Below are 15266 nucleotides of genomic sequence, written 5' to 3' on the forward strand. Positions count from 1 at the left end.
GCCCACTGAGGATGCTCAATGAGCACAGAATGCTGCCTGACTGTTGGGAGGTGAAAAGAAGGAAACCAAGGAGGGAATGGTGTATCCTGAACGAACACGGAACAGGAGCAGCCCATGCTGCAACATTTTGTTGTAGACATCACTTGTCAATATATAGAATTTACAGCTGTTTGGCTCTGTGGCTAGATTCAGTTCAAATGTGTACATATCTTCTGCTAATGACCAATTCTCCTTCCCTGCATTCAGGTTTCATTACTGTGTTCCTGGAAAGAATTGATGTGCATTTAAAATGACAGCATTTATATAATTAAAATAGTCACTTACCATTAACCAAAGCTACATTAATGCCTCTCCCAACATTGTTTTTAACTCCGCTCATCAGCCTGAAACAAAAGAACAAGCAAAGAATTACAACAAGCTTCTTCCTGCTCCAACTTTCCCTGATAAGAAGCCGTGGAAAGGACAGTATTCTTGCCAACAAAATTCTATAGGAAATTTGGACACCTCCCCTCTTAGCTGCCCTGATTTGGCTAAATGAAATTTGCACACCCAAAAGCTACAGGCAGTGTCAACATTCTTCATCATTGACCCTTTTAATTGCCACTTGGCAAACCTGTGGCAGAGAGCAAAACAGCTTGACAAATTAGACAATTGACTCTGATCTAGTGAGCCAGACATACAACTGGAGTCCAGGGTCTGTTATGCAAAGCAAGAATCCATGAAGACAAGCTATTCCATAGACGGCAGTGAGATTTCACTAGTTGCTCTCATAGTACACAGCTTTAAAGCCACAAACATGTACTAGGTTAATTAATCTAGCCCATGGGAAAGCAGGAACTCCTGTTATTATCGTAAGAGTACACCACACTCCCTTGTCACCAGTTTCCAGTTAAACAGGTCTAACTGCAGATAGTATCCTCCGTGATCTTCCAATGTAAAGAAACTGAAACAAGAATATCTGCATGGAATATTTAAAAACCAGGATAAATAACTTTGTAAAACATGTCCACCATTGACTTATTGTCCTTGTACAGCACAGTCTATACCCTAAGAAATCCTAACCAGTCTATACCCTAACATCATGCAGCATGGTGTTAATGGTGTATCAACACTGTCCTAATGTCTCAGCAGAAGGGCAATTTTGTACCATTTAAAGAAAGAAAAAGACAGACAGACAGACGTGTTCTTTCAGTTTTGTTATGAGGGTTGGCTAGTGTAATACAAAGGATTTACCACAAGGGGGTAGCAACATATCACGCTTAGATTTCTTGTCCAAATGTTGGTCAATGGATAGGATGACAAAACTGCCCTTGTAAAGATTGAGAAGTAAAATTTAAAGGATATTAAATCCCATTCAGGGAGAAGTCAGAAGAGACTCTGAATCAGATTAACATTTTGTCTATGGATAACTTTGGCGAGGACATTTCTTTCGAAGCAGAGGCACTGCTGGAGCACCAAGTGAAGTTGGAGAAAGATGGCACCCCATAAATCTAAAGGGGCCTCCAACTTGCTAACTTCAAATTTAAGGGGGAGAACAATTCTGTCCAGCACAATCTGAATGCCACCTTAACTTATGAGGCAATAAGGAGCCGGGTGTGCACGCGCGCAGGGGAGCGTTTAAAGCAGGATATCAGCCCACATTAGGCTGCACCTGAGTACCCAATCACAACTCTGCTTTTGTTAACCCTGCCTATGCAATCTAATCTTGCGAAGTGCAATGCATGAAATAACTTGAAGCCTTGATAACTTTCCAACAGAGCATGGTGACCAAATGGGCTTCCTGGGAGTTTCAAGAGAAATAATAATGGAAAGCAGAGACGTTAACGTGAATATGTGTGAAGGGGTTGCATATTCCAACCCTCCTCAACTAATTGCTGGGGCAGAGGAGAATTGAAAGAAGCAATCAGCAGACCAGGGGCACCAGAGGAGGGGGCTGAGGGTGGAACAGAGCCCCCACCCTACTAAAATTGGCCGGGGTGGGCTCAGCCCTACCACAGGTGTCCTCAACGCAATGCCCACAAAGAGGTCCACAATGCGGTGCCCAAGACACCCCCCAAAAAAATTCCCCAATTTTTTAAAGATACATACGTGGATTGTATGAAATGCACAGAACTTTCTAGCAATTACACACAGGCTTCAACAAAAGCAGACCAAATATCCAAATAAGTATCATTTCAAGACAGTGGGCCCACATACCAGAAACACCAGCCTATTGTATCTTCAAGCTCTTCCTGCCAGTAGCTAAGCCTTAGGGGAGGCATTTGAGCCTTTTGGAATGGGGTGGGAGCGAAAACACACACAAGCTGGGAAACCAGCAACCCATCTGCAGCTGCGGGGAAAGGGGGTGAGGCCAGAGGAAGGGGAGGTGGCTATCTGTTCTGCACCCCTGCACTATAAAATAGAACCCCAAACTGCTACCATCATCCAAAAACACAACATTAAAAACAACAGACAATGCAGAAGATAATTAAAAACATCAAGATTGGTGTGAAACCCCATCTAAAAAAGCCCGCCTAAATAAAATAGTCTTCATCAAGTAGCAGAAACTAAAAAATTAAGGGGAGGACCAAACCCCCTGTGGAAGAGAATTCCACAACTCAGGTGCCTTGAGCTCTCTGCATAAGATCTCAGGGTACAGGCAGGATAGTACGGGTTAGAAGGTGATGCTTGAAGTACCCTGGACCCAAGCCACTTATGGATATCAGTTCACAGCAACAAGCACAGCACAGTGGTAGCGCACATGTGTTTTTCCGGCAGAGCCATCTCAGATGTAATCCCTGGCATCTCCAGTGAAATTGAGGCTTAGGTGGTAGGGCTGTGAAAAGCTTCCACCTAAGAACTCTGGAAGGCTTCTGTATGGATAAGTTATACTTGGTCAGATGTACTACGTGCTGCTGGCAGGCACTGAGCAGGGGTTGGACTCGACGGCCTTGTAGGCCCCTTCCAACCCTACTATTCTATGATTCTATTCTATGATTCTACAGTGGTTTCATTTAGTACAAAATTGCTCTTTATGTCCTCATGTGCACTGATTCCCACCCCTAATCATCTCATGCACACACTCAACAGGTAAGTCATTAGGGATGGGCACACCAATGCTTAAAACAAGGTAATCTGTATGGAAAATTTAAAGTCAGATATTCTGTCAAAGGTTAGGCATTAAAATACATTAAATGTTAATACTTGTACTACTGGGGCACAGGTAGATACTGATTGGGCTTGCACAATTACAGGGGTAAAAGAAGCCATAGTGGCTCCCCACCCCCCCTGCATGCCACGTGCACACTGGTTGTTTACATAATTACCATGCGGCAGTGCAGGTTGGCCTGTTGTCCAAACCTGGCGTGCTACAAGGTGGCGATGGCTTTGTACCCACCTCAGGACCCCTACCGCACGTTGTGTGTTGTAGGGCAGGTACAAAGCCACCCCTGCCACATGCCAGATTCAGAGGACAAGCCAACCCATGCTACAGCACGGGTAATTATGTAAATAACTGGCATGCACGTGGCAGGGCGAGAAGCCAAGATGGTTTCTTTTTACCCCTGTGATTGTGCAAACCTGGCTGTATTGGCCCCAGGAGCGTAGCCAAGTCATTTATAGTGTTAAAGGGGCCTGGAGATCCATAATGCTTGCTTAAGTTCATTATTGGTGCAATTCCCTTGCTAGTAAGCCTCTGAGCATGTGAAGATGATTCAAAGGGCCGATAACAGCCTTCTCAAAACATTCCTCGCTAATGAGAATGTCTTATCACTGATGTGCCTGAGAAGCAGAGTTTGTTTACCTTAAAGCTACAGGTGGCTGTGCGGAGAACCTAGTGTTCTTAGTCCATGCTGGGAATGCCCGCTAGGGGGCGCTTGCTGCTGTTATGCTGCTTATTGCCAACATGTATTGTGTATTGTATAAATTGGCTCCTTGTAAGTAAACCTTTGAGTCTGATTTATCACTATCTTGGCACCTCTAACCTAAGAGTTCAATGCCCATTGCAGGGGCGACACACTGGCCTTTATGGCCTTTATTAAGTGAGCATTAGCAATTTCTTGGCTGCATATAGACTACCCATGAGCTGAATTTAGCTCATTTGTTTAGAGTGCCATCTTAAGGGATTGCTTTCCAACAGACAGAAGGTTCTGAGATCAAAGCCCTCTGTCTATCCTACATGTTGCTGGCAGGAGCCAGGACGGGCAGGAGGAGGACAGAGGCAAAAGTGCCCCTCATTCATTCCTCTTTTCTTTACATTTTCAGATGGATAAGGCCCTCGGCTCATCTGGCTGACTACCTTGTTGTGGGTGGGACAGGCAACAGAGAGGCTTTAGGATCCTGCAAACCCTGGCCTCTCCTCCCCGTCCAGCATCCCACCCTCTTTTTCCTTTTCCTGAGCTGTTCCGACATTGCTGTTGCACCCTTGGGTAAGCTGCCACCACGGTGCTTCCCATGGCAGCTACCACGGGGAGTGGGGAATAATCCAATCTTGAATTCCCCCTCCCAAGGAAGTAGCAGTGTCTACAGCCTCAGGAGGGAGGATTCACCATATCCTTTGGTCCGTGGGATGTTTCCCAGACACCATAGGATTGCTCTGCCCACATATTGATTTAAAAGACATACACGTCACCTTTTAGGGGAAATTTCATGGGAGGCTCCCGCTGGAAGAAGGGGGATGGCAATTCTTGCAATTCCTCCTTCCCCTGTAACACTCTGAAAAGCTGCTCTGGAGGGCTAGGGTACCATCTGGAACACCACAGAAGGTGGAACAGGGACAGGGTGGGGGTGGGAGTTGTAGGGGGAAATGGTAAGAACTGCCTCTCTCTCCTTCTTTCAGTGAGAGCCTCTGCTGGACCTCAGTCTCATCTACAAACAGAAGGAGCCCTTCTGTTTGCAGAGGGGGATACTCTGGATCCAACCCTCTAGTTTTTAGGAAATAGACCTAATGCTAACTGACTTACATGGCAACAAAATGTACGGTAATATATGGTAAAAGAACAAAGACAAAGGTACTGAAGATTCAAAATGAATTCTATTTTTAACACAGATGTTGTTTGGCAATATATTATTTATAACTAGAGCTAGCAGCAAGAACATTTACTAGAACTGGGGGAGTGTAGCTTATGTTTTCATGTTAAATTAAGCGCAGAGCACATTTTCTATCCAAGACTGAATGCAAGTCGTCCATCACAACAATGTGAAAAGAAAAGAAGCCAGCTCATACATACACATTATCTTCTACACAAATTTTAGGTCCAACTACGTTGGCTGCTCCACTTGCCATTTTGAAAGCAAAATGATTCTCTGGACAAGCTTTTGTAGTTCCACATTTGTATCTTGGGGGCTTTGTAGCTTTGGAAAAAGAAGAAATAAACGTCACTTAAGGAAAAGTATGATACAATGTCAGATGTTCTCTTTGTTTTACACAAGATTTTAAAGAAAGATTACAGAGATTGAGTTCAGCTTGCACACTTAAACAAAAGCAGTCCATAGCTATTCCACTTCATCGCCATTTGATCTGCAAGATAGCTCTTGTAACAAAATCATCTGAGAGATTGTCTGAAAAAGTATTATGTGAAGCCAGACAACCTGCACACTCACCTTGGCAAATTAAGAGTTAACTCTAAGGTCCAGAGTTTGTTTTTTCCTCCTCCTTTCCGCTTTACTTTTTCCTTTTATGTTGCATCATTTAGATTCTAGGCCTGAGGGCAGGAACTGTGTTGTTATTTTTTTATTTATCTGTAAGTTCTAGTAAATGTTCTTGCTGCTAGCTCACTCTGGGAGCTTTTTGAGCTCAGCATTTGTATAAAAACACTTTCAATAAATAGAATACTTTTATTTGCTGAACTTCTATAACTGCATTGCAATGGAACTTTTTTCTTAGTTTGTTTTCTGTGTCTTGGGCTTTGAATATTACACAGAAGAGAGAAGAAGATACCTGCAAATGACTATCTGAAGTGGGAAGTGAAGCTGGCAGATATCAGAAGTGTGAGTAACTTGTGCCCTTTGTCCTGCCCCCACCCTCTAGGACCCATATGGCAATCAATGTCTACAACCAAGCCTTAGGGAGAATTTTTCTATTAGCATTCAGCCGCTTTCCTTCATCTTATGGACTCTGCAACTACATGATTTGTCATGGCTTGCAACACCATATGCAAGACCTGAGGCAATTAAGATTTGGAAGGAAAAATAAAAGAAGGGCAGAAACAAACAAATAGGACCTGCTCTGGACAGAACAGGAAAAGTCAAATCCTCACTGGTCAGAATAAAAAAGGTGCGAATCTGAAGATCAACATTACCTCGGGTCTGCCATCTCTTTGCTTTTTTTGAAAATGTGATCTGAATCAAAGCAAATATTAAACATTCCAGGGTAATGTTTAAGTAAAGTTTACTTTCAGCCTGGTTCCAGGGGTAGAAATATCTTCATCAAAGAATAAACAAGAAAGGCCAGGTTGGGGGGGGAGGGGGGAGAGAGAAAACCAACAGGGCTTCCTAGATCAGGAGTAGGCAGTGTGGCGGCCACAGGCACCATTGTACCCCTGGACAATTTTCTTGGTGCTTGCCAAGGTGCTCTACCTCCCCACTAAAAAAAACCACATTTTCTTACCAGCAGCTGAGATCACTGTGAAATAATTTCTGTTGGTGCTGTAAACTAGGGGCTCAAAAGACTTGTTTACTATGTCAGGGCTCAGTCTTTTGGACAGGCTGCTTGTCTTTTGCCATGCCTCCAATGGCAGCCATTTTGTGGTGGTGCTCAGGACAGTTTCACAAATTGCCAAATGTGCCCAGAATTGCCTGCTCCTGTTCTAGATCCTCCTCTACCTCTTTTGAATCTTCAGTCAATGGACTTCCTTTTTCCTCACTACTAACGTGAATTATTTTGAGCAAGGATATACACACCCTAAGAGTCATGAACCATAACCCGTTCATTAAGGCTTTCTGGCCAGCCCAAACAGTCCTGCACTGCCACTGTGTTCTTACCCACCCATGGCCTGGTCATGGGGAAAGGTAGAAGAATAAGGCAAAGAGACTCTTGGCAGGTTGGATATGGCCAGCTGCCCTCATGCAGCTTCTGCCAAGCTTATAGAAACAATAAACACAGAGAACACAAGTAAGTAAAAACTCTCAGCACAATACTTACAACGTAGAGGTATGTCCAGTGGTGATCTTGCTGAAAGAGATAAAAAAATTTTAAAGGTTACAATCAACTGTATTATCCTTTAATTATGTTCTTTACAAACCTATAACATGACAACACCTATTACATTAAAACCAGGCTTGAAACTTATTAACTTCTCCCTGAGATTGTATGACTCTGGCCTATACTAGCTGTAAAATAGCAGATTTAGCTCAGCACGTGGTGTAATGGGCTGGGGGTTTTGCTGGACAGAATCCAGCCTACAGATTCATATTACTCCATTTCAAAATCTGGCTTTGTTACCAGGACATTAAAGGATGAGTCATTTCAGTTCTATAAACGCTTTGGTGTAGATTTTATCAGATATAACTAAAGAATGAAAAAAGATAAAGATCTTTCAAATTTATTTTCACATATAACAGGAAACAAAACTGTCAAGGATTAGCTACCAACAAAATTAAATTTTGTAGCATACTGAAAGCAGGGCTGTATTGATTTACTGCACATAAACCAAAGTGACAATACTTGTTTTGACAAATTCTCTGACATCACAGAACACAAATAATTCTCCCAAAACACAGCTATAAAGTGCCTTAGGGCGCAAACCCACAAAAGAAGACCTACAAGTCCCAGCATTCCCCAGCCAGCATGGGAGTTGTAGGACTTTTTTCTGTCTAAACATCCATAGGACAGTGTCCGAAGGGAGCAATCCTATGTCTCCTGCATAGTGTCTGGCAGAACATAGGATTGTTTGGTTTCCTGGCTCCGAACCTGTAGACGGGGCTCTGAGCTGGGAGCCAGGGAACCGTGCTCCCCGCCCCCTCCCCACCGGCACCCAACATGCTGGCTACCTCTCCACGCTTGCCAAACAGAATGTGGAGGTGGGGAAAAGGAGACGTTCCTGGGAGTAGGGAGAGGAAGAGACTGGGGTGGCAGCCCTATGACAAATCCTATGGGCACCCCAGCCTTCTTCCCTCCCACTCCCTGAAGTCTCCGCTAGATGGACGAAAACGCCCATCTAGCTTAAATGCAGAGCAGGAGGCACGAGGTGTCTCCCGCTCTGCATAAGATACTCGTAAGCCTCCGAGTTCAGAGGCTTATGAGTAGCTAGGGTGCATCCCATAGGATTGTGCCCTAAATCACTTAGTGTGCAATCGTATACCAATTTATCTGGGAATAAACCCAACAGAACTTAACGGGACATATTGCTGCATAGACATGTATAGGACTGTGCTGCTAAGTAACATAATTCTGACTTAAATTATGTTTGGAAAACAATGGAAGCAAATCACTTACCAAACAAATTTCCTAGGTTGGCATCCATCTTTATTTCAAATACTTGAGATATGACATAAAACGTGAGCAGGAACACAGCTACTGCTACCACCAATTTTGCAGCTCCTACTCCATAAACAGGAAAAAAAAATCTCACTCACCAACTGTGTACATTTTGGTGTAGCAAAATACTTTCCAAACCATCTGAATAAGACTTCCATTGTGGGTTACATATTTTCTAAATCTCAGGATTATTGGTTAAACTGCCTTTGGAGGGCGGTCTAGAAATAGTTTCAAACAAACAAACAAACAAATACTGAACAAAAACTTGAGGGTTTACGGGCAAGTGCTTTATTAATATCAGTATAAACTTTAAAAGGTTTCCATGTTAGAAGGAAATCTTCAGACCATTTTTTCTCTGATTTCATCAGGTAGAAAAATGTTTGTACAGCAGCATGCCATATAGCAGGGTTTTACTATATATTAATTACTATAGTAGTCAAGTTTTCTTCTTAGCTATCATGAAATCCTATTTTTACATTCCTAAGGGAAAGCAGAATAGCTGCTATATTGCAAAATCAATTCAGCACCATTTCTTATGTCTACATCAGGTTTAGTGATCTTCTGATGAATCACCCATGCATATGATATGGGTTATTTATTAAACTGCAACACCACCACTGAGAAATGAGGATGGAGATTCTGTTTCATTCTGCAAAACCTCTGCTATATTAGCAAAGTGCATTTCCCAACACACTTTGAGTAATTGATATATATATCTCATATGTCAGAGAGGAATAAGATTTAATTCAGAAAAAAACTGCCATTTCACTATATAAAATGTTTTCTGCAATTAAGCTTTTCTTTTCTACCCTAGAAATGCCAGCTTGGTAACAGTAATGGAGAAATTCTTATGTTACGGGAAAAAAACCCAAATGTAAATGCAAAACCTAACTCCAAATAAGTTAAGAACAACTTCTCAGACCCCAAACATATGGAAATTAATTCCTAATCACTCCCATTCCTAATTTATTGATATGCTACGAAAAAGAAGGTAAGGCAACACAGATACCTTTTAAATCTTGGATTTAAGACCATTATTAAGACCACCATTAAGACCACAGAACTGAATGGAAGTTGCCCATTTCAAACCTAAAAAGCTCAAGCTTAACAGAAGGGTAGAATGTAGACTTAATGTAAATGGAACATGTGAAACTTCTCTGTGGGGCCAGATCTCCATTTTCAGATTAGTACAGCCAGATATTACTCAAATGAACCACTTGTTCCACAAGCCAAAAATACAGTGATTTCTATTCTTACCTGCTATTCTCATGTTTACCTTTCCTTCGTTACTGACACAATTGCATTTAACCAGTTACCTAGGAGAATGAGAGGAAAAATCAGCATTCAATTATAATAGAAGATCCACACAAAGAATCCATCCCTCACACATTTCAGAATTCTCCAAGTAACAGGGGTGATGACAATGACATTATGATCCCAGACCAAAAATATAGTTTTCATTGCATCAAGTAATGAAATCTGGAGGTTTTTTTAAAGTGAATTAACATGGAGAGAATGAAGTTAGAGAGTTACCTTTTCATTTGACTCTGATATACTATATACTCCAACCACTAAACATGCTTTTATTTTACTTGTATGCTGCACCTCTTTTATTATGTAAAAAGAGATAATACAGAACATTAAAAAGGGAACCCACAGGATTTATTATCCTGCTAAGTGCACTACAAAATCTCTTATCTGGAAATCAATAAATGTATCTATCTTCATTTCCTTCCCACTGGAACTGGGGATATGCACCACTGATTCCATTTATTTGTATTTACTAGTTCCAAATAGATATATGCTGGAGGAATTAAAAATAAACATTAGGGAAGGAAAACACAGAGCAAACCATCTGTGCTCATTTCCATGCACAGGAAGGATAACAATAATCATGCCACTACCCAAGCCAAGAAGATGCAAAGAGCCATACAACTAGCTCCACATGCCAAACTGTTTTGAGCCGTCCCCTTGTTGCAAGGGAAACAGCTTTGAAAACACAGAGGAGTTTCAAAAGTGCTTCGTGATATGACACAGGGGCCTAGCTTTCAAAGAAAAGGCATCAATATACCACTGAGTGCGCGCAAGCCCTTGATCACACCTAAATTAGTTCTTTGGATCTCAACCTCAACATTTATAGTGATTCTTCCATATGCTCAAACAAGAATAAGGCTTCTGAACATTAGTGAATGTTCCCCAAGCCATGGCACACAAGGTCAAAAGCACTAACCTGACTTCTTATACATCTCACTTATCTAGCTTATTACCTTACGCTTCCAATTAAATTAAAATTTAATTGGCAGGTAGGGGGGGGAGTCAGTTGTAAGGATTCTTTTCCTACCATAGAAAGTAGGGCACTGGGCTAAAAGCCAGAACTCCAACAAGGCTGGAGCATTAGCATTAATTCAAAAGTGTTTTGGAGAAGATAGTTAATAGCTCTCCCACGTTCTCCAGACTGGAACACAGCTGATCTCAGAAGACATAAACACACACCTTACTTCTTTCCTATGCTTACAGCTCAAACAAATATGGAAGGGCAGTGAGTATGCACAAATGTTCTCTAAGGTAACAGACCTGGTTCAACAGGATCGGCTGATCCCAGCTTCAGATAAAGTATATTCTTGCAAATGAATAGATTTCTACACAAAAACTTAGCCTTGAGCATCTGGATTTCTATAACCTGTAGCAAATTTGTTTCTCCCCCCCACCCCCCAATCCCCTAAACAGTTTTTTTTTAAGTACTAGCAATCCTTTCCACAGGCTTTCATTCAATACATAAATGTAATTAAAATATGGCCATAAACAGCATTTTTTCCATGTTCCCATTTTACTAAAATTAACTTATTTAAAATTCAATCTCAAAACACTTCAGTTTTAGCAGTCTCATAAATGCGCTATCAACAAGAATGTTTTATAGCAGGGGCAGGCAACTTGTGGTCCTCCAGATGTTTTTGCCCACAACTCCCATCAGCCCTAGCCTGCATAGTCAATGGTGAGGGCTGATGGGAGTTGTAGGCTAAAACATGTGGATGCCCACAAGTTGTCCACCGATTTTATAGTGTAAAACATCTACTCAGCTGTTGGAGTGGCCATAATTTCTTGGAACACAAGATCTTCATAGTATGCTGTAAGCCTATGGCCAGAGTCTGCATTATCCTTTAGTTATTATCACCTAGTGGGCACTTTGTAAGCAATATTAATAACAACAAAAAAAGAAAAAAGAGAGAGTGTCCCATTTAAAGAGCCTCATGTGGCGCAGGGTGGTAGGCGGCAGTATTGCAACCGAAACTCTCCCCACGATCTGAGTTCGATCCCAGCGGCAGCTGGGTCTCGGGTAGCCGGCTCAGGTCAACTCAGCCTTCCATCCTTCCGAGGTCGGTAAAATGAGTACCAAGCTTGCTGGGGGAAAGGTAGTCACGAGTGGGGAAGGCAATGGCAAACCACCCCACTATAGTCTGCCATGAAAACGCCAGAGTAAGCGGTGTCCCTCCAGGGGTCAGTAATGACCCAGTGCTTGCATAGGAGGAACCTTTCCTTTCCTTTCCGTCCCATTTAAAGAGAAGAATTAAAGCACTTAAAAATTGACTCATGTACCAAAAGCATGCAACTTGTGAGTGTAAGCCACCTCATGTTCACCTGCATGCAATGTGGCATAGACAGGAAACATGTTTACACTCCCATATTGTGGTCATTTAGAACCTGGTGTCCATGCTTTCAGCTGAATGTGGAGATAGTGATTAAAGAAAGGCAAGGAGACTATACATGAGAAACAGTGTGGTGTAGTGGTTACAGTGTCAGATTAGGATGGAAGAGACACGGGGTCATTCACTATCTCTTTACCTAACTTACCTCACAAGATTGTTGTGATCATAAAATCAGGGGGCGGGGAGGAGAGACACTCTGTGTATCTCTTGAGTTCCTTGGAGGAAAGGCAAAATGAATTTATATTTACCACATGGCTGGTTGCCTTAGACTAGCAGCCCCTGCTCCTGGGCAAACATCCAATTAGCAAACTAGACATCATTACAGTGTGCTGCAGACACCACCCCCTCTCCTCTCCCCACACAGTAGAACGGCACTGACCCACTGCTGCTGTTTGCCTCTAGCATGGAAACACCTTCCTACTGAGCCCAAGGCAAATGGTGGCTACAGAGAACTATTCTCTACTCTCCATTTCGATCCCCCCGCCCCACCCAGGAAGTGACTCACTTAAGAACCCATTGCTACAGCCAATAGCCTTGAAGCTTGCAGGGAGAGCAGGGAAGATGCAGATGAACAGAGCAGGGATTGGACAGCCACAGCCTTAAGACTTTTTTGCAAGGCTTGCCTTCTACAGCATCCAGAGAAAACTATTGAAATCCAGTAAAGATACTACAGCACAGTTATAAAAGTACTCCCAGAGCCCACTGCCATCAAGACGTACTCCACTATATCCTCCACAAACAGAAGCTTCTGATCAGGATATCCCCCCTCCCCCACCCCAGAATCCTAACTGCTGGTGCTGTGAAGATGGGACAGAGTCATAAAGAAATAATATATAAATGAGCTACAAACCAAGGTTCATTTGTTCCCTGACCACACTAGCCTGTTTTGCTGTGGGCAAGAAATGCTTCTCACGGTCTAGTCTAAGGAGACACCATGTGGGTCTACCACAAGACAGGGTTCCTTCCACACGCCAGCATTACCCCTACTTGCCGTTTGAGAGGCACAAAGATGGGAGGACAGTAGATCATTTGTGAAAACCACATGTTACAGATGTAGGGAGAATGACATGGGACGGGATCATTATTTTATTTTATTAAAACATTTATATCCCATCCTTCAGCCCCTCCTGGGCTTCAAAGCTGGCTTACAAACTTCAGTCCAAAAACACTATACAATCAGTAAAATTAAAAACAAAAATACCAAAATAAGATAAAGCGGCCAGATATTAAAATCACAGAAGCAGGGGTTACTAAACCGAATTAAAAGCATGGAGAAACAGAATGGTTTTGACTGCATGCTGAAATGCCAATAAAATAGGGGGCCAATTGCCCACTGGAGCAGGGGTTTTGCAACCGGGGTGCTGAAAATGAAAAGACCCTGTCCTGTGTCACAGCCACCAAATCTCCAATGGCAATGGGGTGGGACAGAAAGCAGGGGCTCTGATGATAATCGTAGCAGATGGGTAGGCTCATGTGGGTAGCCCTTCAAATATATATTCATATTTGTTGATATGAACTGGGCCATTGTTGACCAATGGTAACTACATGAGATTCCAATAGGCTATCATTAACGCCCATCTTTTATACAGGATTATGATTAATATTTTCTGACCAGGAAATGAGTGATAATTCTTTTCAGTTCACTATCCGATAGACTAGAATGCAGCATTAGTTACTTATGGAACAGGGTAGTGTGCTGATTCAGTAGAACAACACTACAATACCTGCATGAATACTGGGGATTAGAGGATGAGAAAAACAAAAGAGGAAAATGCTGTTAGTTAAATCGATTCAAAAAGTTCTCACCAAATTAGAATGTTCTCACCGAATTAGGAAAACACGTGATGTTTGTTCTTAACCACCAGGAAATGGAGTTAGTTAATTCTGACTTATTGCCAGTGATTTGGGAATCTCTGAATCTAGTAAACTAGACATTAGAATAAATTGACAGATCCTACTCAATAATAAATATCCTTAAAACTAAAATAAAATGCAAATGTATTCAGATAAGGAAAATGCAAAGCAGCATTTTATTGAAGAAAAGCCTTCAAAGGCAGCTCTGTGTGCACCATGCTGCAGTAGTCAAGTGAGAAGCTCATCAGGCATGGATAACAGTGGCCAGGTTATCTCTGTCCAGGAGAGATCGCAGCTGACGAGTAGCATATAAATCATACATAAAGAAAATAAAAACCAGCTGTACCCAAATCAGAGGACAAATCCCAGCTTTCCTCCCCAGTTGGCTTTGTCCCACCTTTCCGGTAATGGCAGATATGGGGATATCACCGTTCCCATATTGTACCACTTCAGATGCAAGTAGCAGGAGCACATACTTGAATGCTTCGCTGTTATGAAACATTCCCTGCACATACAAAACTAGCACATCAAGGGGAAGGCTAAACTAGAACTCTCCTCTATGCTATCCAGTTTTTATATGCAGGGATTCATTAAAAAAAAATGGGGAAGCATATTCACACAATTCCTCATATGAAGTGGTGCTACCTAGGGACAGTTTTACCACCTTGTCTGACGTTTATGTGAATTAGGTTGGACACACACACACACACACACACCCTGTTCATATTTAACCTGTTATACAAACTATACGTACGTGGTAGATGAGAGTCTTGAGATGAGCTTACCTCAAGTCAACGCCTTGTCATGTGGGGATCATGATGTCTGATTAAAGTTATAAACACAAATGCTGGCATGCATCTCACCCCTAGCAAAGGAGTGGAAAGACTGCATGGGCAGGGCATATGTACATGATTGATCACACAGCATGTTTTATATTAGCTGGGTCTGTGTGACTCCCAGACTTACTTCTGTGCCCCACATGTATCGCAGGGTACCGTCTTGTCCCCAATGTGGTTTAACATCTATATGAAGCCGCTGGGTGCGGTTATGCTGATGACATGCAGTTCTATCTCCCTGCGACATCTGAATCTGGTGAGGCTGTGCAAGTCCTGAATCAGTGCCTAGACTCAGTGATGGCCTGGATGAGGGCCAATAAACTGAAGCTGAATCCTGGAAAGATGAAAGCCCTGTGGGTGAGTGGTTCCTGAGTTCGGCAGATAGGCTCACTGCCTGTTGTGGATGGGGTTGCACTC

The 15266-nt window shown here is 42.5% G+C and overlaps 1 protein-coding gene across 6 annotated transcripts in view; it reads right to left on the minus strand.

Annotated features, from left to right (window-relative positions):
- FAM3C (FAM3 metabolism regulating signaling molecule C) overlaps window positions 1-15266 on the minus strand; it is a 46879-nt gene that overhangs the window by 12512 nt on the left and 19101 nt on the right. For 2 of the 6 annotated variants that reach the window (XM_084810870.1, XM_084810867.1), the window contains exons 2-6: window positions 9713-9771; window positions 8414-8518; window positions 7121-7150; window positions 5208-5331; window positions 325-383 (exon numbers count right to left, since the gene is read on the minus strand). In XM_084810870.1, coding sequence (XP_084666996.1) covers window positions 325-383; window positions 5208-5331; window positions 7121-7150; window positions 8414-8518; window positions 9713-9725 — 331 coding nt within the window. In that variant the 5' untranslated portion in view covers window positions 9726-9771. Of the gene's footprint in view, window positions 1-324; window positions 384-5207; window positions 5332-7120; window positions 7151-8413; window positions 8522-9712; window positions 9772-12304; window positions 12375-15266 lie in introns of those variants that run through there. The other 4 variants (XM_084810869.1, XM_084810865.1, XM_084810868.1 and 1 more) reach the window with 3 other exon arrangements.

This window comes from Heloderma suspectum, chromosome 7 (genome assembly GCF_057233095.1).
Source record: "Heloderma suspectum isolate Gila_16-S chromosome 7, 16-S_ref, whole genome shotgun sequence".
Lineage (NCBI taxonomy): Eukaryota > Metazoa > Chordata > Lepidosauria > Squamata > Helodermatidae > Heloderma > Heloderma suspectum.